The 23,517-nt window shown below is 53.0% G+C and overlaps 12 protein-coding genes across 12 annotated transcripts; 9 read left to right on the top strand and 3 right to left on the bottom strand.

Annotated features, from left to right (window-relative positions):
• Positions 1-340: 340 nt before the first annotated feature.
• Positions 341-1,668, top strand: N7510_010793 (nucleolar and coiled-body phosphoprotein 1 family protein; the record flags this gene model as incomplete). Its single annotated transcript, XM_056982718.1, has 2 exons — positions 341-379; positions 454-1,668. 2 exons carry the CDS (start codon positions 341-343, stop codon positions 1,666-1,668), a joined length of 1,254 nt encoding a protein of 417 aa, XP_056828212.1.
• Positions 1,669-2,541: 873 nt separating this feature from the next.
• On the bottom strand, positions 2,542-4,354 carry N7510_010792 (uncharacterized protein; the record flags this gene model as incomplete). The annotated part of the gene is made up of 2 exons (XM_056982717.1): positions 2,542-3,274; positions 3,327-4,354. 2 exons carry the CDS (start codon positions 4,352-4,354, stop codon positions 2,542-2,544), a joined length of 1,761 nt encoding a protein of 586 aa, XP_056828211.1.
• A 396-nt stretch (positions 4,355-4,750) lies between these two features.
• N7510_010791 (cytochrome P450) lies at positions 4,751-6,409 on the top strand (the record flags this gene model as incomplete). The annotated part of the gene is made up of 3 exons (XM_056982716.1): positions 4,751-5,079; positions 5,126-6,219; positions 6,273-6,409. 3 exons carry the CDS (start codon positions 4,751-4,753, stop codon positions 6,407-6,409), a joined length of 1,560 nt encoding a protein of 519 aa, XP_056828210.1.
• Positions 6,410-6,734: 325 nt separating this feature from the next.
• On the bottom strand, positions 6,735-7,238 carry N7510_010790 (mitochondrial 37S ribosomal protein mS37; the record flags this gene model as incomplete). The annotated part of the gene is made up of 3 exons (XM_056982715.1): positions 6,735-6,833; positions 6,910-6,989; positions 7,112-7,238. The coding sequence occupies 3 exons, from the start codon at positions 7,236-7,238 to the stop codon at positions 6,735-6,737; spliced, it is 306 nt and encodes a 101-aa protein (XP_056828209.1).
• A 181-nt stretch (positions 7,239-7,419) lies between these two features.
• On the top strand, positions 7,420-9,024 carry N7510_010789 (DnaJ family domain-containing protein; the record flags this gene model as incomplete). Its single annotated transcript, XM_056982714.1, has 1 exon — positions 7,420-9,024. One exon carries the CDS (start codon positions 7,420-7,422, stop codon positions 9,022-9,024), a length of 1,605 nt encoding a protein of 534 aa, XP_056828208.1.
• A 339-nt stretch (positions 9,025-9,363) lies between these two features.
• On the top strand, positions 9,364-10,607 carry N7510_010788 (uncharacterized protein; the record flags this gene model as incomplete). The annotated part of the gene is made up of 2 exons (XM_056982713.1): positions 9,364-10,219; positions 10,243-10,607. The coding sequence occupies 2 exons, from the start codon at positions 9,364-9,366 to the stop codon at positions 10,605-10,607; spliced, it is 1,221 nt and encodes a 406-aa protein (XP_056828207.1).
• Positions 10,608-10,982: 375 nt separating this feature from the next.
• N7510_010787 (pyrroline-5-carboxylate reductase) lies at positions 10,983-11,916 on the bottom strand (the record flags this gene model as incomplete). Its single annotated transcript, XM_056982712.1, has 2 exons — positions 10,983-11,827; positions 11,877-11,916. The coding sequence occupies 2 exons, from the start codon at positions 11,914-11,916 to the stop codon at positions 10,983-10,985; spliced, it is 885 nt and encodes a 294-aa protein (XP_056828206.1).
• A 1,067-nt stretch (positions 11,917-12,983) lies between these two features.
• On the top strand, positions 12,984-15,085 carry N7510_010786 (cupin domain-containing protein; the record flags this gene model as incomplete). Its single annotated transcript, XM_056982711.1, has 6 exons — positions 12,984-13,319; positions 13,391-13,456; positions 13,519-13,637; positions 13,894-13,955; positions 14,003-14,139; positions 14,450-15,085. The coding sequence occupies 6 exons, from the start codon at positions 12,984-12,986 to the stop codon at positions 15,083-15,085; spliced, it is 1,356 nt and encodes a 451-aa protein (XP_056828205.1).
• Positions 15,086-15,569: 484 nt separating this feature from the next.
• On the top strand, positions 15,570-17,437 carry N7510_010785 (uncharacterized protein; the record flags this gene model as incomplete). The annotated part of the gene is made up of 5 exons (XM_056982710.1): positions 15,570-16,052; positions 16,105-16,229; positions 16,279-16,404; positions 16,455-16,538; positions 16,594-17,437. The coding sequence occupies 5 exons, from the start codon at positions 15,570-15,572 to the stop codon at positions 17,435-17,437; spliced, it is 1,662 nt and encodes a 553-aa protein (XP_056828204.1).
• An 891-nt stretch (positions 17,438-18,328) lies between these two features.
• N7510_010784 (putative proline utilization protein PrnX-like) lies at positions 18,329-19,771 on the top strand (the record flags this gene model as incomplete). Its single annotated transcript, XM_056982709.1, has 1 exon — positions 18,329-19,771. One exon carries the CDS (start codon positions 18,329-18,331, stop codon positions 19,769-19,771), a length of 1,443 nt encoding a protein of 480 aa, XP_056828203.1.
• Positions 19,772-19,909: 138 nt separating this feature from the next.
• Positions 19,910-21,541, top strand: N7510_010783 (GNAT family N-acetyltransferase; the record flags this gene model as incomplete). Its single annotated transcript, XM_056982708.1, has 1 exon — positions 19,910-21,541. The coding sequence occupies one exon, from the start codon at positions 19,910-19,912 to the stop codon at positions 21,539-21,541; it is 1,632 nt and encodes a 543-aa protein (XP_056828202.1).
• A 568-nt stretch (positions 21,542-22,109) lies between these two features.
• On the top strand, positions 22,110-23,011 carry N7510_010782 (uncharacterized protein; the record flags this gene model as incomplete). Its single annotated transcript, XM_056982707.1, has 2 exons — positions 22,110-22,523; positions 22,598-23,011. 2 exons carry the CDS (start codon positions 22,110-22,112, stop codon positions 23,009-23,011), a joined length of 828 nt encoding a protein of 275 aa, XP_056828201.1.
• Between the last annotated feature and the right edge of the window lie 506 nt (positions 23,012-23,517).

The raw sequence follows: 23,517 nt of genomic DNA, 5'->3' as shown, positions 1-23,517 counted from the left end.
ATTTGCTCAATGTCAAGGATTATTATCGTTGCTTTGGTCCGTTGCAAAAACAGTCCCATGAACGATGTCCTTGTTATGTATTCGAATCGTCCTCTTGTACACAATGATCATCACGTGCCATCTTGTTCATCACGCTAAACCATTTTTAACCAAGCCAATCATGGTTGATTTCACTCCCACCGCCTTGGCTATACTGGCTTTTTTTTTTTTTTTGTTCCTGGCACTCGGTCCTCCAACACAAAACAACAGTCACCCTCCTCTTGCTCTCTCATTCTCCAATCACCTCATACCTGTCTTCCTGACATATCAGAGAGACAACCCTCCCCATCCATTCGACAGCATGGGCGCAATCCCAGCCCCCAAGAAAACGGTCAAGAAGGTATGCAGCCCGCATTTTTCAACATGCCATGATCTGCAGTGGAACTTTCAACTGATGATGTCCGTCTCCTGCAGGCCACCCCCAAGAAGTCAAAGGCGATTCCTCCTCAGCTGGCTGCTGCGGTTGCTGCTTTTCTGTCCAACAATGGCTATTCCGGTGCTAGTGAAGCATTCCTCAAGGAACTCGGCAAGCAGAACAAGCCCGACTTGCTGAAGGCCCCGTCGCTGCTAGAGATTTTCGAGTGCTGGGAGAACAATACCAACAAGAAGGATTCTCCCGCGACCACCACGAAGTCCTCCAGCAGCAGTTCGTCCAGCTCCTCCAGTGACTCGGACAGCGGCAGCTCCAGCAGTTCGAGTGATAGCAGCGACTCGGACTCGGACGTCGATATGAAAGATGCTCCCAAGCCCAAGCCCACTCGCTCATCATCCCCTTCGTCTTCTAGCTCGTCCAGCTCGTCCAGCTCGTCCAGCTCCGACAGTGATGCTGACGATGAGAAAGAAGAGCCGGCGGCCCCTGCTCCGGCTCCTACCCCGAAGAAGGCGGCTGGCGTGAAGCGGAAGGCCGAGTCGAGTACGGACTCCAGCTCGGAAGACGACAGCCCCAAGACCAAGAAGGCCAAGATCCCTGCCAAGAAAGTATCTTCGTCTTCGTCCTCGTCTTCTTCCTCGTCTTCTTCCTCGTCTTCGTCTTCGTCCTCTTCCTCATCCAGCAGCTCGGACAGCGACTCATCCTCCAGCTCTGATTCTGATTCCTCGTCTGATTCATCGCTATCGGAGTCCGATAAGGCTACCAAGAAAGCCAACTCCAAGACTTTGAAACAAGCCACGAAGACCCCACTTCCTGAGTCCGGCAGCAGCAGCAGCAGCGATTCCGATGATAGCGATTACAAATCCGCCAACGAGAAGACCGGCGGTGTGTCCCTTGTGCCCAACGAGTCCGACACCAGTGCCACTCTTGGGGCGTCGCCAGACAACCATGTGCACCCCTCCAGGGCCGCTCAGTTCTCTTCGTCCTCTTCGAACGCCAGCCCAGCTCCTGGAAGCGGCTTTGCGAAGAAGAAGCACACTGGCGCCCGTCCCACCCCTCTCGCTGCACTGAGTGCCCTGCCCCACGACCACCCTTCGAACGACTATATCTCGTACGCCTATGCGGACCGTGCCTTCAATGATTTGTCCGTGACTCGTGGCAAGGGCTTCACCAAGGAGAAGAATAAGAAGAAGCGCGGGTCCTACCGTGGTGGCCCTATCGATATATCCGGAGGCAAATCCTTCAAGTTTGATGATTAGATGGGCGCCCGTTCACATTGGGATAAACAGGCTTGGGAGAAGGTAGACGGCCTGGTTTGAATTACCTCTTTTGCTGCCATTCATACTCCCAACGCTTGAAACACCACTACACTTTGGATCTCTCCTTTCTAACACATTTACCTTACCCAGCATGGCGCACACGGAGCTGTGGAGCACAGACTCTTCTTTCCTTTTTTGCTTATGGATTTTTCGCTCGAATGTCTTAGCGTACCAAAAGTTTACTATCCTTGAGACGAATTTTACGTCCTTGTCTTCGGCAGTAGTTTCGTCAAATTACTTCGATCTATACAAAATTGCGTATACCGCAATATGTAGAGCGGAAGTCTCAATCCCACGGCTTCAGAACGTGCACTGGGAGATACTTCCAAATGCAGCCAAAGCTAAGCCACCAGATATGTTCTGCCCTGGTTATCCTAAGGTATCCTAGCTTGAATACCAACCTACCTACTACCTTAATTAGTAGATTAGAAAGAAGGTGCTTATCATAGTTAGCTACCTTTCGACTTCGCCAAAGATCCTCGCCATAGTTAAGAGGAATGTATTTGTATTCTCCTAAATATATATAAGCAGCTAGCATCATCTTCCGGCATGCTTCCCCAAGAATCTCAGTTGCCAAAACAAACTTGCAAATGCGACGTTTGCACATTGCCTCAACGGTCTGCAGAACGGAAGATTCTGGTCGACACCTGGTTGCTGTGAGTGCTTGGGTGCTGGAAGTGAGCGGGTCTTGCAACTGCGTAAACGATTCTTCGGAATGTTTCCTAAAGGTGATAGGTTTGATGGAGAGTTGTGTGATAATGGTATAGCTCTATATTTTTGTCTAATAAGTATATAAACATCTACACATGTATCCTATACACCATCCCGCCGTCTCCAGGCCCCGTTTGGAGCCAATGGCTCCCATCTCCGGTCCCAACCCGTGTTCATCTCATTTTGCACGTTTTCAGGACCAATGGACCGAAACGTCTGCTGTGTCCTCAATTTGGAGGTAGTGGTTAGATCGTCTGGCTCGGGGCGTTCGTATCCAGACAGATTGAGGACCTGCCCTGGTGCGGTCTGAGAAGCGCCTTTAACGGCCGAAAAATCCATGTCGAGCTCTAGCCCAATATCATGACAGTACCACTCCTTTGAAGAGCCGAATAAGTCATCCGTAGACGCAAAGTCCAATCGGAGCACCCCGTCCCCGACGCCCGTGTACACGGTATGCGAAGAAGGAGAGGGTGAGGACATGGCGTAGATAGGGCCGCGATAGGGACCTCTTCGGTGGGCACGAACGTGATTGTGTTGGAGTGTTGTGGTCGGGGGAGGGGGCTGGTAAGACAGAAAGAGAGAGAGATCCTTGCGAGGGGCCTTGCGGGCGTGGACTCCGTTGGTCGCTACTTTCCGATGTGATGGGGGAGGCTGTGCATCGAGGTAGCTGTATGTGCTTTGCATTCGCAGGTCGAATATCTTCAAAACGGCATCACCGCCTGCTCCGGCGAGGAAGCGGTCGTGGCCAAAGACCTGGACGCTATATATAGGGTTGGTGTCTGTATTGTCTCGGTAGGTTGCCTCGTAGGCATGTGGAGAGCGCAGGTCGTGGAGGCTGCCAAACGAGTAAGCTACTACTAATAATGCTGCATAGAAAGGAAATATACCGAATGGCGCGATCACCCCACGTTGCCAGAAACACTTCGCCGGGCGAGGCGTGGGTGTGAAGAGGAGAAATGGCACTGAGATGCGCTACTGTTTCGGGGTTGAGACGGCCCTCGAGGTCCATTGATCGGACTTTGATTTCACGACAGGGCCGGACGGAATCTGCGGAAATGGTGGCGATGCACAAAGAATCATCAATCTCGCCAGATCCCATTGCGGCCAGTGACGGCGACAGCAGTTTCGAATACTGAATGCGCGCTTGGTGTCCCGATCCCAGACGGAGCCAGGCAAATGGCTCGACATGTTCCTCGCCCGTGGTGGTGTGGTAAAAAGCAAGGGCGTTGTTATCGCAATGAGCAGCCAGAATGCCATCGCTTACATCCGTGCGATCCACTTCCCGGCCATATGCCAGAAATGTCTGTTGATACTCGTGGGCACCATCAGCTTGGGAAATAGCCGAACGGACAATATCTCCCCGCCTGCGAGCAAAGATCAAATGTTCCCTGTCCAAGGAATCCGGACCCAGAAGATGCACGCCACAGATATCATCCCAGCTGCTGACATGGTCCAGGTCATTCAACACGAACCATTTCTTTCCGACGCGCACCACTAGCTCATCTGCAGCCCCCCATGCCACGACCTCCTTCCTATCCGCCCAGCGCTCGCCATTCCACACCTCGTAGGAGTCGATCGCAGGTCGGTATCCGAGCGTCGGATTATCGCGCCGAGTGGCCTGGTGGGCACCGATCTTGATGGCATCTGGTGGCGGGAGAAGAAACCGCGCAATGACGGAATGACGGTCAAGGGCCCGCGATCGTGAAGTCAAAGCACGCGCGGCGTCTTTCCAGAATGGTGGCGTTTGGATGGCTGGAAATCTGCTTTGCACAAAGGCACGAAAGATCCGTGAGTCTTCTGCGGTGATGATTCCGTGCAGTCGATGACAGGTCTGAGCGAGGTGGGTCAATGCATTCGCGGTCGGGAGATAGAGGGCGATGTGGTAAATGATCTCAGAGGGCAGGTCGGCGAGCATGACCGGTGAATAGATGAAGGCTGAGTGGATTAGTGGACTTGCCGCATCACTTCTGGACAGACTCACGGTAGCCTATATCTATAGAATAAAGCACTGGCTCCCTCTATCGCCGCTGCTCCATAGCTCGAGTCAAGAGGGAGTGTGTGTAGGTGTCTGTGTGCGAAAGAGCAGGCGATGGACAAACATTATGTCATTGCTTATCGCATATCTTATCTTATCGCATTTCAAGTCTGAACTGTACCCAAGATGGCAGGTCGAGGAGATCCAGTCTTCTTATCCTCGGATATCAGAACGAACGACCAAGCGGGGTGTGAGAGTCAATTACCTAAACCGCGACATCTCACGCCTATAAAGCCAGGAGCTTGACCAAACTGTCACTGACACGTCCTACTCAAGATGGCGTTCTCACTCTCCACACTGGCGGCGGGGGTCGTCGCCGCTCTGGTCGTGTACAAAGCGATCATCTACCCGGCATTTGTGTCACCACTGGCCAAGATCCCTAATGCGCACTGGAGCGTTCCTATATCGCCAGTTTGGATGCTCTGGAGACGCTTCCGGATGCAAAACAACCGCACCATCCAGGCGGCGCATGAACAGCTGGGTCCGATTGTCAGGCTCGGACCAGCGGAGATATCGATCAACTGTGTCGATGGAGGGATCAAGTCGGTGTACACCGGTGGATTCGAGAAGCATGAATGGTATCCGCGTGTGTTCGGGTCCTTCGGGTAAGATCTTTCCCCATGGAATGCAGCTGGACCTAACCCTGTCCAGGACGGTGAGCATGTTCACCATGACTGGAAGCAAGACCCATTCCGTCCGGAAGAGAATGCTATCCAACATATATTCCAAATCCACCTTGCAGTCCTCGCCTCATCTGCGCATGGCTTCGAATGCGGTCGTCTTTGACCGTCTACTGCCACTTCTCCATGAAACAGCATCATCGGACAGCCCCATTGACGTGCACGATATGAACCAAGGATTGACCATGGACTTTGTGTCTTCCTACTTGTTCGGTCTGCAAAATGGAACCAACCACCTCCAAAACCACTCCTATCGTAAACACTGGCTCCACCTATACCTGTGTCGCAAGCCGTACGAGTTTTATCACCAAGAAATGCCCGACCTGAACGGCTGGATGAAGTGTATCGGTCTCCGTGTGATCCCGAAGTATTGTGACGATGCCAATGAAATGCTGGATAACTGGGCTCTGGACCTTTGCGACAGGGCTGAGCAGGCAATGTCTTCCACGGAGCCAGGTGTCGAGCCCATTGTCTACAAGCAGCTGAAGCAAAGTCTGGACAAACACTCCTTAAAAGATCGAGGTCCGAAGCCTGACCCGGCACAGGAAAGACTCGATATCGCGTGTGAAATGTATGACCAGCTCACTGCGGGCTATGAAACCAGCGCCGTCGGTCTCACATTCCTACTCTGGCAGCTATCCAAGCACCCAGAGACCCAGACCAAGCTCCGCGAAGAACTTTTGACCCTAGATCCTCCGATTACATATCCGCGGGTCTCGGAACTGCCATCAGCGAAATCAATTGATAGCCTGCCTCTATTGGAAGCAATCATCACCGAGACATTGCGACTGCACGCACCGATCCCCGGTATCCAGCCACGAGTCACTCCGTCTCCATCCTGTACCTTGGCCGGGTACAGTGATATCCCCGCCGGCACGAGGGTCAATGCCCAAGCCTATTCTTTACACCGCAACCCGGAGGTTTTCCCAGACCCCGAGAGCTGGCAGCCTAGACGATGGTTGAAGGAGGAGAATTCGTATGAGGATCTCGAGGAGAGACGCCGGTGGTTCTGGGCGTTCGGCAGTGGTGGGCGGATGTGTGTGGGGAGTAATCTTGCGCTGCAAGGTATGTTGCTTGACCATATGTTTCTCAGGATTGTACTGACTGATGGCCCGTAGAGATGAAATTGGTAGCTGCGGCTATCTACACCAACTTCCGCACGACTATTGTCGACGACGAGAATGTGGAGGCGAATGATGCGTATACCGTCAAGCCAAGCTCGGATAAATTGATCTTGAAGTTCCACCCCGTTTGAACGGAAAGGATAATTGGGAATGGATTTATTGCAGCCCATCCCAGTAGACGGGACGGTATACCAAGACTCGTTCATGACATGTAGTCAAGACGGCATAAATCAAAGAAAGTATCCATATCTCACATGGTGTATACTGTACAGAGATGCACAATGAGCCAACTCCTTATTTTCATAAAACAACAGCGAGTTCGTCAGACCGACTCGGCCGCTCAGAGGATATTCCGTCAAAAGACTCCCTCAAACTCCCAGATGAATAAATTCTATCCCTGAACCCCTTCACAGCAGTCCAGAGCGAAGTAAAAATGCGCACAAATAAACATGTTTCTCAACCCAGAACACCGTCCTTCTTCCGCGGACCCACGACCTTGGGGTACATTCTCATGAGGTGGTAGTTGACGGTATTCTTCTTCTTTTCGGAGGATTTCTATCAAGAAGGGGGATTGTTAGCACAAATCACTCCAGATAGTAAAGGGAGATATAAGCGACTGTTCAAAACGTACCGGCTGATCCATGCATTTCCGTAATTGCGTCTCCAGCGCAGCGCAGCCCTCGGCACTATATCCCTGGGAAGCCCAACAATCTGTTCGTGAGCGGCGGGAGTTAGCAATCTCATTCACTCCAATTTTAACATTGCAATGTCCAAGCCCAGCCAGCGTGGACTATGATGGAAGTGCAGCTCATCTAGAGCAGGGCTTCACATACTCAGCATCGAGGACATGACGGTCACGCATGGGTTCTGTTCCTGCTGGTTTGGCCGGCGAACGCGGAGGTGGTTGATTGTCTGTAGACGGATGGGATTGAGGCGGGTTGACACGTTCTTGGGAGGCATGTTGGCGGGTGAGAGGGATGCGAGAGAGTGTTGTTCAAAGGTCAGGGACAGACGAAGATTTGGCTCCGCGGAAGTGGCTGACATAAGCATCGACACTTCCCTGTTCATCGGCGTTTCACTGGAACACTTTTCTATTTCACCGCTCTGTTACAGCTATATTTCATTACAGTAGGTGCTGGCAATGAGTGGGAGGCACTTTGCGGCTGTGCAGGTTCGCGCTGCATCGAAATGTGCGGCCAGAGCCCCCGTCCGAGGTTTCTCTGTCGCGTATCCTCGGAGACAAACATCGTCATCTACGACTGACAAGGATCCCACGGTCAAAAAAGATGAGAAGAATGGAACACCTTCGAAAGACCAAGAGGAAGAAAGCGCCATGTCCCGGCGCCTGGCCCAAATGACCGAAGATGCGGTGCTGGAAGGAGGTCGGTCTGCGCGCCGCAACATGGAGCAGGCGGGGTTTTCGGAGGAGCTGAAGAAGCAGCTGGAAGAACGGATGGCGGCCGCTTCATTCAAGAGCGAGTATGCCGCTGCCCATTCGATTCTAGATATGCCGGTATGTGCGTTGTTGCTGCCCCAGGGACCAGTCACTGACTTGTTTCGACTACAGACGAGCGCCGGCTCAGGTACACGCGACATCGCTGGATCGACTCCGTGGACAGGGTCAGAAAGTCTACACGACTCCGCTCTGCGCATGCTCGATGACGCAAGCAAACCGATCCGAGCCCCCTACAAGATCCCCCAACCGGTCAACCTTCGACCAGCCCCGAAAGCCAAGCGAACTCCCGGCCGCCGCTTAGCAGATGCAAAAGACCGCACCTCCACATACACACTCAGCCAAGCGCCGGGCTTCTCGCAGGAAGAGCGAGAGTCACTGCGCGAACAGATGAAAGAAAAATTAACACCGGGAGCGCACTCTGTGCCCATCTCGATCCACGGTCTCTCATCATTAGCCAACGAGCGCATCGAAGACGCAATTGCGCGCGGCCAGTTCCGCAAAATCAAACGCGGGAAGGGTGTCAATACTGAGACCGATCATAATGCGAACAGTGCATTTATTGACACGACGGAATACTTTATGAATAAGATCATCCAGAAACAGGAGATCGTACCGCCGTGGATCGAGAAGCAGCAGGAACTTGCCATGGAACTCAGTCGCTTCCGGCAGCGCCTTCGCAGTGAGTGGCGGAGACATGCGGCACGGTTGATTGCCAGCCAGGGCGGGTCGTTGGAGACGCAGATGAGACGGGCGATGGGATATGCTGCGGCCGAGGCTCGGTTGGCAGAGCAAGCCAAGCTGGCGAAGTCACTGTCGGAAGGTGTTACTGAAGCGACCGCCCAGCCCAACCAGGATGGTTCGTCCGTTTCCACAGACGAAGCCGGCGAAACGAGTATGGGCAGGGAATCCCCCAACGAGATCTTCCATCTCCCGCCCCTTCGGGATCCCGATTACCTCGCTATCGAACGATCCTACCACGAGCTTGCTGTGGAGAATTTGAATAAACTCACACGCTCGTATAACCTCCAAGCACCACCCTCGGCACAGAAACCGTATACTAGCCTCGAGCGCGAGCTCAAATCTTGCTACGCCGATATCGCACCGCAGTTGGCCGAGGAGATCAAACGACGGGCTACCGAGCGAACCACTAGCTCGACGTTGCCCGCTCGACCCGTTTCGTCGAGTGCGGCGGGCTCCTTTAGTCTGGGGCAGACCTCGCCCGTGGCCGACGAGGACCAGGCCAACAACTACGGGATGAAGGAGTTCTGGCGGGATCTCTTTTCGAAATAGATTCGCGTGAAGGGTGTATTATAACTATAGGATTCCAATGAATGAATGAATTACTGATCTATACACTAATCCCAAACCGGCATCCCTGTTCTGCACTCCGACTGGTTCTCGCGGGTGACGCTCGTGCATAGCGGGCGGTTAATTCGGACCAACGACAGGCTTAGGGTTATCACACTTGACTATCACATCAACCATCACCATCACCTCCCACCATGCATCCCTCCAGCTTGCACCCTCGAGTCTCTCGGCATGTCGATCGGCCCAACCTGACTCTGTGGTTAAAAACTCACCCCGTTTCTCCATCTCTCTCTGTCGTACATCGACTTCCAGATCCCGGCGATGACTCCAGCCCTAGTCACCGGCTGGTCACTGGTTGTTCTGGCGGCTAATTTCCCCTCGATTCGCGGGGACTCAGATGTGAAGACGGATCGAGGAGGGCTCATCGACCACGCCCCGACTCTCGACAAACCGCTACTCGCCATCCAGCTGGGCAGCATCGCCGCCGCCTACGCGATCTTCGTTGCCATCCTCCTCGCTCTTCTACTCTTTGTCGGACGGCGGTTGCGTCAGACTGTCCAGTCGTCCAACTATTCACTGCAGATGGAGATGCTGAGGCCCGCCAAACAAACTCTCAGCATGGATCCCAGCCCCATCTCTCCCATGTCGCAGAACATTCCCAGCCCAAGCAAGTCCGGCTTCACCATGTCGTGGGGGAGCCTGGCGAAGGGTGCCAAGGCCTCTCACCCATCCGCCAACAACAGTGTCGTGACTGTCGATGAATCGGTGGTGGCATCCGATCGACAGCGAGCACAGGACGAGATGGAGAAGCTGTACGCCGCGGTCATGGAATACGACGAACAAAAGGCAACCGGTGTCGACGTCTCTCTGAAGGAACCAGACTCGTCGCCGGACAGCAACTACTCCAACCCGTTCACGGACCGTGCCGCGTATGTGCCTGACACCCACTCAATGCCGCCGCTGAAGTCGCCCAGGACCTCTCGGCTGTCTAAGCTCTTCGCCTCGAACTCGAGCCCCCGACCGGGCGGGGAGCCGAACAAGTTGCGCTCCCCGCGCCTATCCAATATTCGCAAAGCCCAAATATCATCTCCGCTCGCTTCGCCAGAGATGGTGACTTCGCCCAAACTCTCCTACATGCAGGACCAGCCGCCGCTGTCACCGCGGATCTACAACCCCGGTCCTCCCCCCAGGCCCCTCGAGGGTCCGCGATGGTTCAATTTCAGAACCCATATTCGAATCGTGCACGACCACCCGCGCCACTAAGCCTGGCCACTGCCGCAAAACCATCTTCATCCACCTCCCTGCCCTTCCGCGAAGCCTATCCACCGCAGAGTGCACCAGCCACCAAGACGACCATCTTAGACCGGCCAACCAAGCACCGCAATGGTCCCATGACAGGAATGCCAACGCCGTATAGTCCATACATGCCGTTTACTCCCGTGACTCCATTTACGCCGGGTCGGACTGTTAACAAGAAGCAGCGAAAACGGGAGGAGAAGGAGAATGGTCTGCGCGTGTTGATTGAAGATGATCTGGTCAAGGATGATAATGATATGTGGGGATGATGAATCACTCGTTTGTTCGGGATTCATAGTTATCTATTCTGGAGTTATTTGGATGAGTTATCAATTGTGGGCGTATATCAATTTTCTATTCTCACCACTCAAATACATACACTGGATGTATGGTTTTATCGTTCCAATACTCATTTCTATGCTCGCTGTAAAACCCACTTTTATCTCTCTGGACGGCTTCAACGCCGGGAAGTGGCATAGCCGCGCGCGCATGGAGGAAGTATTTCTAGGAGCTTCTCATTATATGCGCCCATTAATCCGTGCATATGCCTGGGATCAGTCGAGGGACATTTCAAGACCGCTCAGATCGTGGGAATTTGTCTATTTTCATCACATAGTTCTATCTGCAGTGCGCTTTGTTTGCCTCTATTTCTTAGGTTCTTTCAAATGGCGAGTCCCATTGATCAATGCATCCGCAAAGTCCGAGCGTGTCCCAGCTCTTTCAAGTGTCAAAAGACCCTGAATTGTACATCCCCTCGGCGAAGAAATGCTCTCCCGTAAAACCGCAGGGTGAATACCCGATTCCAGCGCCGCAGTCAAGCCTTTCAGCCCTTGCAGGATCATCTGCATAGCCTCTGGCCGCTTGATCCCCTCCGCCACAGCTCCGTCGAGCAGTCCCTCAATCGGAACGGTCATCGCCGCGAGAGATGCACCGGTCAGCATCGAGCCGACATCTGTGAGCTCACGAGGAAGATACCAAATCTTGCCCACTTGATTGAAGATCCACTCCACGAACTCTAGCATCGAATTTGGCAGAGACTCGTTTGGCGTTTCGATCATGGTCATTGACTGCCGGAACGGCGCTCCCATGTTCGGAATCGCTTTCACCAGGAAAGGATCCGGGTAGTCAACAGAATCCCCGGATCGAATGAATTCAGCCAAGTTGTCGGTCGTTTGTCCGCCCAGCATACTGATGACCAGTTTCCCGGCCAGAGCGCTCCTAATACCCGGACCACTGAGAATATCTTGAGCCATGAACGGCTTGAACCCGAGGATCACCACGTCTGCTTCCCGCATCACCTGGACATTCTGTCCATGAACAACTTTAACGCGCGAGTGGTAATTTGCCGCAATAGACGCTTTCAGTTTCTTGGCAGAGGCCTCTGACCGCGTGGTTGCAATAAAGTCGGATATAGGCTGAGACTTTCCTGCGTCGTTGTTTGTGAATGCGGCATCCAACACCCCCTTCAGCACTGCCCCGCCCATGTTCCCTGAATGCCATTAGCATAAATTCGAGTTGGGCGTCATTATCAGGCTTACCGCATCCGACGAACGCGACTGACTGGTTGTGTAAAGCCATTCTGCTATTTTGGGGGTATGTGAAAGAGAGAGTGCCGGAATGCGCAGGTGCGGGGAGTCAAGGTCGTGCGGATTCGGTTGGACTCCCCGATGATTCGGTTAGGGCTGCCGACATGATGTTTTTTCTTTTTACAAAGAAAATGAGAACGGATTCTATAAGAATTCAAACAAAAGTCATTGCTATTTCAACTATGGATGATTATGCTCTAAATGCAACGTCTAGCTCGTGCTCTGTTTGCCCAACTTGCCGTCCGAGACGAAATGCGGGGATCATTATCGTGAATTGGATTGTCCACTGAGAAAACTCCGGCCCCACCCGTGTTCCTGGAAGGCATCGTTGGCCTAATGAACGCAATTGTACCTTTGTCAGTAGCACGCAAAGAGTGCTTCGAGGTGTACCGGTTGATGCCCAATTTTTGTGAATAATATCCCGATTCCCGCGCCTGGTTCATCCTTGTGCACTACAAGACCAAGCCTACTTGGCATGGATCCCCTTTCAATCTCGAGGTACACCGGTTCTAAGTTGTCTGCCAGAGAGTTTTCTTCTGTTTGATCTCGAAAGCGCTGTCTCCGCCAGCCTGGGTGTAGCGATGGCTTCCTTCGTAAGCTCGCCATTGATTGACGATCACGCTGAGCTGCATGGAAGCTTATTCGGAATATTGGATAAAATGGTGGATCAAGGGAACAGGACTTAAGCGAGCTTCTGTCTGCAGATACATTTCCTATCATAGCCAAACTTGCATGAGGATGTTGCGAGATCGAAATGATCGCCTCCGATCATGTTTACAGATCGCCCCTACCTCGTTATCAGGCTAAAGCCTAGAATCTCCCCCAAAAGGAAAATCGTGGCAGTCCTAACTAATTTTGGCTCGAGAATCCAGACTTCCCCACACCAATGAGCTTTATCATCTTGTCCCCAACCGGCGAGGTACCCGATGATGACACTACGAGGACACCGTGCGGGGAAGACATCAAACGGTTGCATCTATAAGACGACTATCTAGTATCTCCGCACGATATCCCCCGAGGGGAAAAATAGGTCAAACAAAACCGTTGATATTCTTGAACATGGGGCCGATAGAGCCAGAGCAATATTTCCTCGATCCGACACCACACGTCCCCAACTCCAGGTTGCCAATTCTGGTCTATCGCAATGCGATATTGGACCCTAGTCCGAGAAAGATTCTCAATATCATTGAGCCCAACGGATGGTTGAAGGGTGGACAGTGGAAAGCATATAAAGTGCCCCATTTCCACGCAGCATGTCACGAATGCTATGCCGTTCTGCAAGGAAAGACAACATACCAGCTGGGTATCGGTCCGACGGACCCCAAATTTAACGTAAAAGGCGAGCCGTACGGAATGCGGTTAACTGTTCAAAAAGGAGATGTTTTTGTGTTGCCTGTGTGCCATCTCATCCATCCTCCTAATTTTCCCGTGTCTGATAAGACTTTCTAACGTTGTTTAAATTGCAGGCTGGGATCTGCCACGCCTCCCTCGAGTCAGAGGGAGACTATGAATTTATCGGACTGTATCCAAATGTAAGTTTTCACTCTCTTTCACCTGTTGCAATCCCGGGGCTGATGCATGTGTGAGTTGATAGGGTCTTCTCGAAGCGACCGGTCAGCGATTTGATATGAACTATGCGATGAAGAGCCCAGAAGAGACGGCAGAGCTTGCTAAAAAGTGTGACTTCGTGTCAATTCCACCTTTGGATCCCTTGTATGGGCTACATGGGCCGTTGCCCAGGGTTTGGAAAGAGGCAGCCAAGAATGCAGTGTCCGGTCGGATCCGGGCTAGGATGTGATGATATTCAACTGTCTAATTTTCATTATTCAATTATTGTAGTCCTCAATTGAAAAGACCTATGGTTCTTGTGATACCTCGGTACAGATTCGCAAGTTGCATAAATAGTTGTGGCTTGGGGTGTCTAACCCCTATATAATTCCAAATTCTGGTTTGTCTTGGTTTGTGATAGCGTCGTTATCACCTCATCACATCTCCACTACAGCTCCTTCGCCCTGTCGTCCAATCACACTAGTATGTGATTCGGCCAACATCCTTCTCCGAACTATCGATCCTTTCAGATCCAGACTCTCCGCCAAAATTAGGATCAGCGCGTGAATTCTCCGATCTCGCGCTTGATGCCCTGGAACATGCAGATATGTCCATTCTGCGTCAAGGAATACGCCAGCCAAAGCGATCTTTGTGGACATCTGCTATTGTATGTCAGCGAGCACCGACTGCCAGCCGATGGAATCCACGATGTCCTGCAAATCAACCAGCTTGTCCGCTTTTTTTCACCTTGCAAGAGATATCGATGCCCGACATGCTACGAAGTAATTGGTACACGATGGCAGTTTACGAAACATGCTTTCTATGGACGACGCTGTGGAATTGGAGTGCGAAATTGGTAGAAATGTCGTTTCTCGATCCCTGTCTTTCATGGAAAGACAGTTTGGCCGAATTTTCTATTCCTCCGCCTTCCCATTGGTGAGTGATCTCCTTTGTTGTTCTCACTTTCACATGGCCAGAGTGAACTCATGATGTCACTGCCACAAATCCAACTAGAGAGACGGACGACGGTTTACGAATATCTCCTGTGCTTCGAGGAAATAGGATTCACTGGTGGTATCCGCACAGCACGGATCACACCCCATCGTAGTGGGCTCTACCTGCAGCATAACCCCATAAATCACCCCCTGGCGATCATGTCGACCAACCATCAGGTCTACGAGGAAGCGCGGCAAGTATTTTACGGCCTCAATAGATTCGCCTTTTGGTGCCCGAGGAGTTTGCCTCTCTTCTTAGTAGGGATCGGCCAGGGGAACGCGATGCTTCTCCGGTCGGTGCGCTGGAAGAACGTCTTCGGATACCAAGAGCAATACGAGGAAGTGGCTGAAAAGATCCGCGTTTGTCTGAGTGAGAGAACGGGTACATTGACATCCGACTTCTGCATAGACAGTCTGGTCGCAGAACCGCGAGGTGACTGGAACTCCGACCGGCATAAAGTGCGACCGAGGAACACCGCTGATGCTCTGGATGGGCGCGAGCGATGGGGTATGGATGCCATCTGGCATAGATACAATCTGCACGGGCAAGAAATCTACGGCCAGGCGACAGACGTTCGAGCTACGTGCGGAGCAGCCTACCCCATCGCTCCGAGATGATGTACAAGACTAGTAGATTCAAACCCTGTCTCTCGTCCAGGCAGAAATCCTCCGCAGCACCATCATGATTTGGAATAGATCCTTCGGGCCAATCATCACGCGCGATCGCCGGGCATTGGCGGTAAACAGTTTCCATCCCTAAATTTTGGATCGGGCCGCCCTAACTTTATTTGGTGGATTTGATGTGGGGCCCGTGGGCAGGTAAGTTCCGAGAATCGATAGTGTGCCAATAGATCCGCTGCCAGGGCATGTCAATCACCCGGCTCTTGCTCGGTTGGGAATGATCTACGATCGATGCCCTCGATCGAGCCCGGTCGGACTTTATGCTGTTCGCCTCGTGCGGAAGATCCACAGGGGAACCTCGGGCGCGCACGACCATCGATCTATGAGTTAAAAATGGCCATGGTTCCCCCCGTCACCATGATGGCTGTCAAGCGCTATCCAACTTCATCACTCTCCTTAAGCCCTTCTTTTGACCTTCATCATGGGATCTGAACTCGGACTCACCGCCACCACCAAGCCCGCGCTGGCAATCACCCCGGTGAGCATCTGGTGGGTGTGCTGGGCATGTGTCTGGACGGTCTGTGTCGCAGTAGGCATGGCCTATATGATCGTTCACCGCAACAACCCTACTATCCGGATTCGAGGCTTGGGGCTGTCACTTTCGGCGGTCGTGCTTCTTCACATGTACTGGGCGTCTGTCCAAACTGGTCTCATGATTGGCGCGTTGATGCCTGGAGATGCCCAGTATTGGATTATGGGCACCTACTTGCCCTGCGGCATGGCCCTGTTCCACGCTTCCAACAGTCGCTTCCTCCACGTCGCCAAGCTTCAAAAGAAATACGTCCAACCACGCAACAGCATTATCGGCTCTCCTTCACAGCCTCGTGGCTTGATCAGCCGTTTCCACCGACTCGCCTATACGACAAAGACTCTCATTATCGTTGCGACCTTAATGGTAGTTCAGGTACGCTCCGTACGCTTCTTGTCGAAGATGCCTCGTCTAACCGATTATCCAGATATTCCTCACGGTCCTTATGTATCTAATCTCTCGCAAATGGCATAGCTCCTGGGGTATTCCTGGAACTGAGGTTCACGGTACCCCAATGGAGCAGATGGCGGAGCAGGGCACAGGGTGGGAATGGTAAGAGAAACCTTCATTCTATTGCGATTGTTGTCTCACAAGTATACAGGTGGCCCGGGGTATTTTCGCAGTTCTTCTGGTCCTGGCTCATTGCCCCCATCGTCCTCTGGAAGTCTCGCAATATCCACGATACTCAAGGCTGGCGAGTCCAGACCATTGGCTGCGCGATAGCTGGGTGAGTACGAAACCCCTTCGGAAGTGTTCTGTCTCTAACGTCTTTCGCAGCCTGCACGCGACCCCCATGTGGCTGATCGGCCTCTATGTTCCTGGCATGGCGCCGGTCAACCAGTACTTCATCCCTCCTCAGTGGTAAGCACCCCGAGATCTAACATTGCTTCATTAACTAATGCTAATGCGGTTACAGGATCTGTCTCTCTGTGTTCTTCCTGGAAATCTTTACAGTCTTTGTTCCTTGCTGGGAGGTGATGCGCCGCCAGACTCTGCGTCGAGAGACACTCGACGCAATTGCCCAGTGGGAAAAAAGGAACAATGCTTCCAACTCCGGGGCCAAGTCTCTCGACTCTGCTTCTACTATGGTCGAGTCCCTGCTGTCCGGCCGAAAGTCAAGGAAATCCATCAGGACTAACGCCTCCGACGAGAGTATCCTGACTATGAGCGCACTTGAGTACGTCCTTGAGCGCAACCCGGGTCCCCTTCAGGAATTCTCCGCCCTCCGCGAGTTCTCCGGAGAGAATGTTGCCTTTCTTACTGCCGTCTCCGATTGGAAGAACTCGCTGCCCCCTTCCGTCCGGGATGGCACTGCTCTTAAAGACAGCAGTTCCAAGGATATGATCCGGGCGCATTTCAACAGTGCGTTGCACATCTACGCCGAGTTCATCAGTCGCGAGCAAGCCGAGTTCCCCCTGAATATCGCTTTCACAGATGTCAGGGATCTCGAAAACGTCTTCGAAAATGCTACTCGTATCGTGTACGGCGAGAAGGACGACCCTAACCCTGTCAGTCCTTTTTCCGCCACCTTCCCCGTTGATCCACCTCTGTCGCCCAGTACCTCAACAACCTCGGAGAAAACACTGAACGTGTCAGCTTCCGATGCCATCAAGGACCTCGTGCAGTACTGGGGCGAGGTGCCAGCGGAGTTTGATGCCTCTGTCTTCGACAACGCTGAACACAGCATCAAATACCTCGTTCTCACCAACACATGGCCCAAGTTTGTCAAGGATCCCAAAACCTGGGGTGGACAGGTTTGAGATATCATGTCAGTCGTTCTTTATCTCTGTCTAAGAGATCATTTTCCCGTATATTCCTTGGCTACGTTTTATACCCCTTTCTGTCTGTCCAGCCTTGTGATGAATTGTCACTGGAGGCTAATAACTTTTAAATGTGGAATAAGCAATTATGGACCTATTTATTATAATACATTCAAGATCATGATCCTATTTGAACGTCATGAGCTCGACTTCACTTTCTTCCATCAGCTCTCTTCGTGTTAACGATAGGTGACGATGGCATCTACTGTACGAATTTATCTATAACTGACAGAGCCCATTTTCATGCCAACAACACATGGCATCCCCTACGTAGACCGTACACGCCAGGCACTGTGATCGACGCAGCTAAAACTCGAGGCTAGCCCCAACCTGGATAAAGCTACAGCATCCACCACACTACCGTCAACCGTCTGTCCGTTCTCGCCCGCCTTGATGCGCCTGTGCTTGACAGCAGGCCAATAACAGTGCGCTTTCTGGCCGATCCGCCCTCCTCGAGGCTTATTTCTTTTCTTCTTTGCCTCTTCCTTCAACCTTCTGCGCTACATGTCCATGTCGGCTCTGTTCTAGCCCTGTCTAGTCTCCACCATCTTTGTATTCTTGTGCATCTATTCCTTCTTGACGGCCCCGCTTTCTCTTCGTCATCGGTGATCCACTCGCCCAAGCGCCGTGTCCGACTGAGATCAAGAGTTCAGATCTTCTAGTCAAGGGTGGATCTAGTTTCCTGGGATTCTGTTTGTGGCGACTTCTGTGTGTTTCACCCGGACTTGGCGAACGCGCGGTTTGGCTTGGGAGGGACTGACATTCTTATCTCAGATCGACCTTCCCCTTCACCTTATCTCTACTCCAACGCAACCCACCACCAACACCACGATGCCGCTGACAATCCTCTCCGCGTCCCAGCTGCGAACGTTACTGCACTCCCTCAACCGCGATGAAATCGTGGACCTCCAAAAGCACCTGGCCGAAGCCCTGCGGGAATACTCAACCGGGTCGCAGGAGCAGGGCTGCTCGGCCACCTACCAGCCTCAACGAACGGCCATCACCCGCCAGAATGGCTGCACCACGCTCTTCATGCCCGCCAGTACCGGGCAGACCATCGGAATCAAGATGATTTCCTTGCAGGATGGAGGCGATGCGGGATGCGCCGTGGAAAAGGGCATCAGCTTTGACAGTTCCGAGGGGGATCAGACGTCATTACGGTCGCGAAGCATTCGCAGCTCGGTGATCTCAATGTCTTCCGACATGAGCGATTTATCAGTAGGTTCATCCCAGGAAGACAACAATTCTAGCCCCACGGACACGACCCCGTCTGGGAGCAGTAGCATGACTTCGTCCTTGATGACTGGCTGCGTCAACCAGCAACCGGTCGCGTCTAGCACATCCAGCATCTCCGACACTATGGGCGCATGGCCAGGAGCGGGCTCCCGCGATACCTCGCCGCGGGGTAGCGTGACACTACTGGACGGAGAGAGCCTGCCCTTCGGCCTCATCAACGCCCACGAGCTGACAGCCTTCCGCACGGCGCTGGCTTCGCTACTGATCTTCAACAAGCGCAAAAAGGTGCGCACCCTCTTGGTCTTTGGGGCTGGCACCCAGGCCTACTGGCACATCCGACTGGCCCTGGTTCTACGAGGCGACGAGATCGGGCGCGTGTACATCTTCAACCGATCCTTTGACCGCGCCGCCAAGCTCCTGCGCGACATCTACTTGCCGGAGAACGCCGAGTGGCGACGCGACGTCAAGTTCTCCGCGCTCAGTAGTGAATTCGGCGAGTACAACCGCATTTTGAAAGAGACGGTGCGCAAAGCCGATGCCATCTTCTGCTGCACCCCGTCGACCTCCCCGCTGTTTCCCGCCGAGTTCCTGACCTCGCGCGAGGGGCGGCAGAAAGGCCGACTCATTGGCGCGGTGGGTTCCTACAAGGCGCATATGGCAGAGATACACCCGGATATTCTCCGGGACGAAGTGCTTGTGACGCCACCGCATCGGCACTTCCACAAGCATACGAAGCGCAGCGGAGTCGTCGTGGTGGACAGTCTGGACGCGGCGATGAAGGAGGCCGGCGAGATCATCCAAGCCGGCATTCGACCCACGCAGGTGGTGGAGCTCGGTGAATTGCTCATGGTGCGGCAGGCCTCCCAGGCCAGTGAGGAAGACACGGCGGATGAAGAAAAGAGCCTGCGGGAATGGGTGGAGCGGGGCAATGTCATCTACAAGAGTGTCGGACTGGGATTGATGGATCTCGTGACGGGCGGCGACCTGGTGCGATTGGCCCGCGAGAGGAATCTGGGGACGACGGTGGAAGATTTTTGATTTCTTGCTTGATACCCGGTTCATTAGTTGAATAGGAATATTGTTGGTCCCTGCGTCATCGGAAAGCGGGGCAGAAAGGGAGAGCTGTCAAGCTAGAACTTCCATCCTCCCTAGGCACACGATACACCTCCCTTAGACATGCGACACTCGACCTGCCACCTGCCCAATGGCCTCACATTCACTGTCGCCCCCGTCTTCGGCGGCGTCACCTTCAAGTCCAACGAGCTGAATGTCCACAACTCCATCTTCCCGCCAGGATGGACCATCATCATCCGCACCGAGAAGCTCGACCGCAGCTCGCGCGCTTCCGACGACCCGGACAATTTCTCTCGCTTCACAACGCCCACCCTAAACCGCGACTGCCTCTATATCTCGTACATCGTCAATCCACCCTCCAGCGACTTCAAGCCCGTCAGCTCCCCCACCCGCCAGATCGCTATGATGCTGTGGGCCACGCTGTGGTGGTACTTCCACGAAGCGGAGCCAGACTTCCACCTGGAAACCGAGGCCTCGAGCAAGACACCCCACGACGCGCGTCCCAAGGGCAACTGGATCGTCAATATCAAGCGTGAGGGCATCTTCAAGGGCCGCAACTTGCTCCAGAAGCTCGAGCGGATGGGCTTGATCGCTAGTGAGGACTCATCCGTGGGTCTGCAGCCGGTCGAAACGCGCGATTCGTCTAGCTGGGCGAATATGTTTGTCAGTCGGCGCAGTTTCTGGCAGCTTGACCCGCGTCTCTTCCTGTTCACTCTCACGCCGCGTGGAGCGGCGCCGTCGCCATCGCCGTCGCCCTTGCCGTCCCGAGGTGGCTCGCCTCGTTGCGCAACGCCCTCCCCAACCAGGGATGGGCTGCCTGCCACATTACTGCCGACGGAGGTGACCTTCCACACTGCGAACGTCGGCACATTCACCTCCGGTGGACCGTTTACCTCTGGCAGCCACTTGCCCACATACTACCCGCCCGCACCGACACAATACATGTATACGAATGGAGTACGGCACCCAGTCCGCCCCAAACCGCCACACCAGGGTGAGATCTTCTACGTGCGCTACATCAGCAGCCTAAGCCAGTACCTTTCGTTCCGCATTCCATTCCTCCCCATGACAAAGGCCGGAGCTGCTCAAACCAGCGCCAGCGGTGTCGGTGGCAGTCGTCCATCCACGCCGACCAGCTCCCCGGTAACAAGCGTGGAGCAGCACCTCATCCACGACGGCTCCTCAGACCTGGACACGCTGCACAAATGGATGAACGACGCGCGCGTCGAAGCGATGTGGGGAGTCGATGGCCCGAAAGCCGTGCAGGAAAAGTTCTTGCTTGCCAACTTAACCAGCAAGCACAGTTTTCCCGTCATTGGATGCTGGGATGGGAAACCATTTGGGTATTTTGAGATCTACTGGGTGAAAGAAGATCCTCTGGGCCGATTGCTGGATCGGGTGGATAACTATGATCGCGGTATCCACCTTCTCATCGGCGAGCAGGAGTTCCGCGGCCCGCACCGCGTCGGCGTGTGGTTGAGTGCACTGGTGCACCATTGCTTTTTGGCGGATATGCGGACCGAGACGGTGTTCCTGGAGCCGAGGGTGGATAATACTAAGTACATTTATTCTCCTCTGTTCTATTTGCGTGTGGGATTAACTAACCACCTCGATAGGATGATCAGCTATCTGCAGGATGCGGGCTTCTACAAGGAAGGAGAAGTCAGCTTTCCGCATAAACAGTCCGCTGTCATGAAGATCAAGCGAGAATATTGGGAGGCTCCGTTGCTGTAGTTGGGGATGGTGGCTATATTGATTGCGTAACGAGATTATCATGAATGATGACCATTTTTCATTGATGGTTTTTTGAATTTCTTGGGCTTGTTATTTCCTTTTATATTTGGGCAGGTTTCTCCTCAGACATCCGATTAAAACATTCCAGTTATTTCAGAATTTGAAAAGATCAGATTTCCTTGTCTTACCGTCATCGCCACTGCACTGCATAAGCAGACAGATAGGAGGACACATGCCATTGTACTCTGTTCATGAGAAGAGATATGAAATTCTTTCATTCTTTCCTTCCTTCCTTCTTTCTGTCTTTCTTTCTTTATCGAAGCTCAAGCTTCTACCGCACTTAGCAGTGAATCCAAGATAGCATGAAGCGAATGCTTTGCCCAACCAGTCTATACTGTATATCTTCACCAGCTAATGAAGTAGGTATAGCTATAGTGGATCCCACTAAAACCTCGGAGCTCATCCTTTCCCCGCATTGAAGTCGGTGATTCTCGGTCGTGAAGAACATTAAATAAACCCCATGTATTCAACAAGAAGACCAAACGAAAACCAGGACCTAACAAAAAAAATGGCCTCAATTCTCACAAAACTCACGCCCCGCGCGACAGGCAAAATAGCCCAAGTCACAATCTCCCGGCCCGCAAAACTAAACGCCCTCAACAGCGCCCTCCTCGCAGCCCTTCCCCAAACCCTGTCATCACTCACGGCCAGACACCCAGATCTCTTAGCCGTCATCCTCACAGGCGCAGGACCCAAGGCTTTCGTCGGCGGCGCGGATCTAGCCGAGATGGCGGCGCTGGAATCGCCGGCCTCGGCGCGGGCATTCATCACCCGTGTCCATGGTGCGTGTGATGCTGTGCGCGAGTGTCCGGTGCCTGTTATTGCGCGGGTTAATGGCTTTGCGCTGGGTGCGGGATTGGAATTGGCGGCGAGTTGTGATTTGAGGGTTGCGAGGGAGGGGGCGGTTTTTGGGATGCCCGAGGTTAGTCCTATGTGTTTCTAGTCATATTGAGAGTGTGGGAAAAACATTCAAACTAATATTGAAAAAAAAAAAAGGTTCGAGTTGGCATCCCCAGCGTCGTAGAGGCAGCCCTCCTGCCCAACCTTATAGGCTGGGGCCGAACACGACAACTCCTATTGCTAGGAGAAAACATCAGCGCCTCAGACGCGCTGCGCTGGGGCCTGGTGGAGAAAGTGGTTTCTGACAGCGAAACAGACCTTGACGAGGCCGTGGAGGAATGGGTTCAGGCTCTGGAGAAGAACGGGCCGTTGGCTGTGAGGAGGCAGAAGGCGCTTATGCGGAGGTGGGAGGCCTTGTCGGGTCTGGATGAGAGTGTTACGGCGGGTGTTAATGCGTTTGGAGAGGCTTTTGAGGTCAACGCTGGGAATGGGGAGACGCAGACGGAGCCGGGGAGGATGATGGGAGAGTTTTTTAGGAGGAAAGAGATGGCAGCGAAGGGGAAGTTGTAATCTCTTCTTCTCTTCTTATTCACATATTATAATATCAGGCTGCGTTAGATATTGTGATTTACAGTACAATCTACTCGAAGCCAATAGTCATGATAAAGATCAATATCATTAACGTCCACTCAGACATTGATACTTAGATACACACACGTAACCCAGAGACCCAAAAAGAAGCGAAAAAAAAGCCCCAACATCTAAAAACTCCCATCCCAATAGTAGGGAGTGAGTGAAACGAATCCAAAAAGAACCCCACTGCAAGATGATCAAACACGAGACGGGACCGTGAATAGAACGCCAGATCAACTCGTGAAGAATGCAGTATAGTAAGAAAGAGATGTCTAAATCGTGCACATGGCGCCGCGGAGGGCGGATCGTAGATCGTTGACATGAGGCGAATGAAGGGTATTGTCACAGGTATAGGTAAAGAATGAGAGACGGGAATAGTGAAGGTAATGGTAAAGACAAAGGGATATGATGAGGAAGAAGACGTATGGAGAAAGAGAGGTAAT

The sequence above is a fragment of the Penicillium lagena genome, assembly GCF_028827675.1.
Source record: "Penicillium lagena strain IBT 129212 chromosome Unknown utg000008l_segment0_segment0, whole genome shotgun sequence".
NCBI lineage: Eukaryota > Fungi > Ascomycota > Eurotiomycetes > Eurotiales > Aspergillaceae > Penicillium > Penicillium lagena.
The sequence above is the reverse complement of the archived record's forward strand: the minus strand, read 5'-3'. Positions and strand labels throughout refer to the sequence as shown.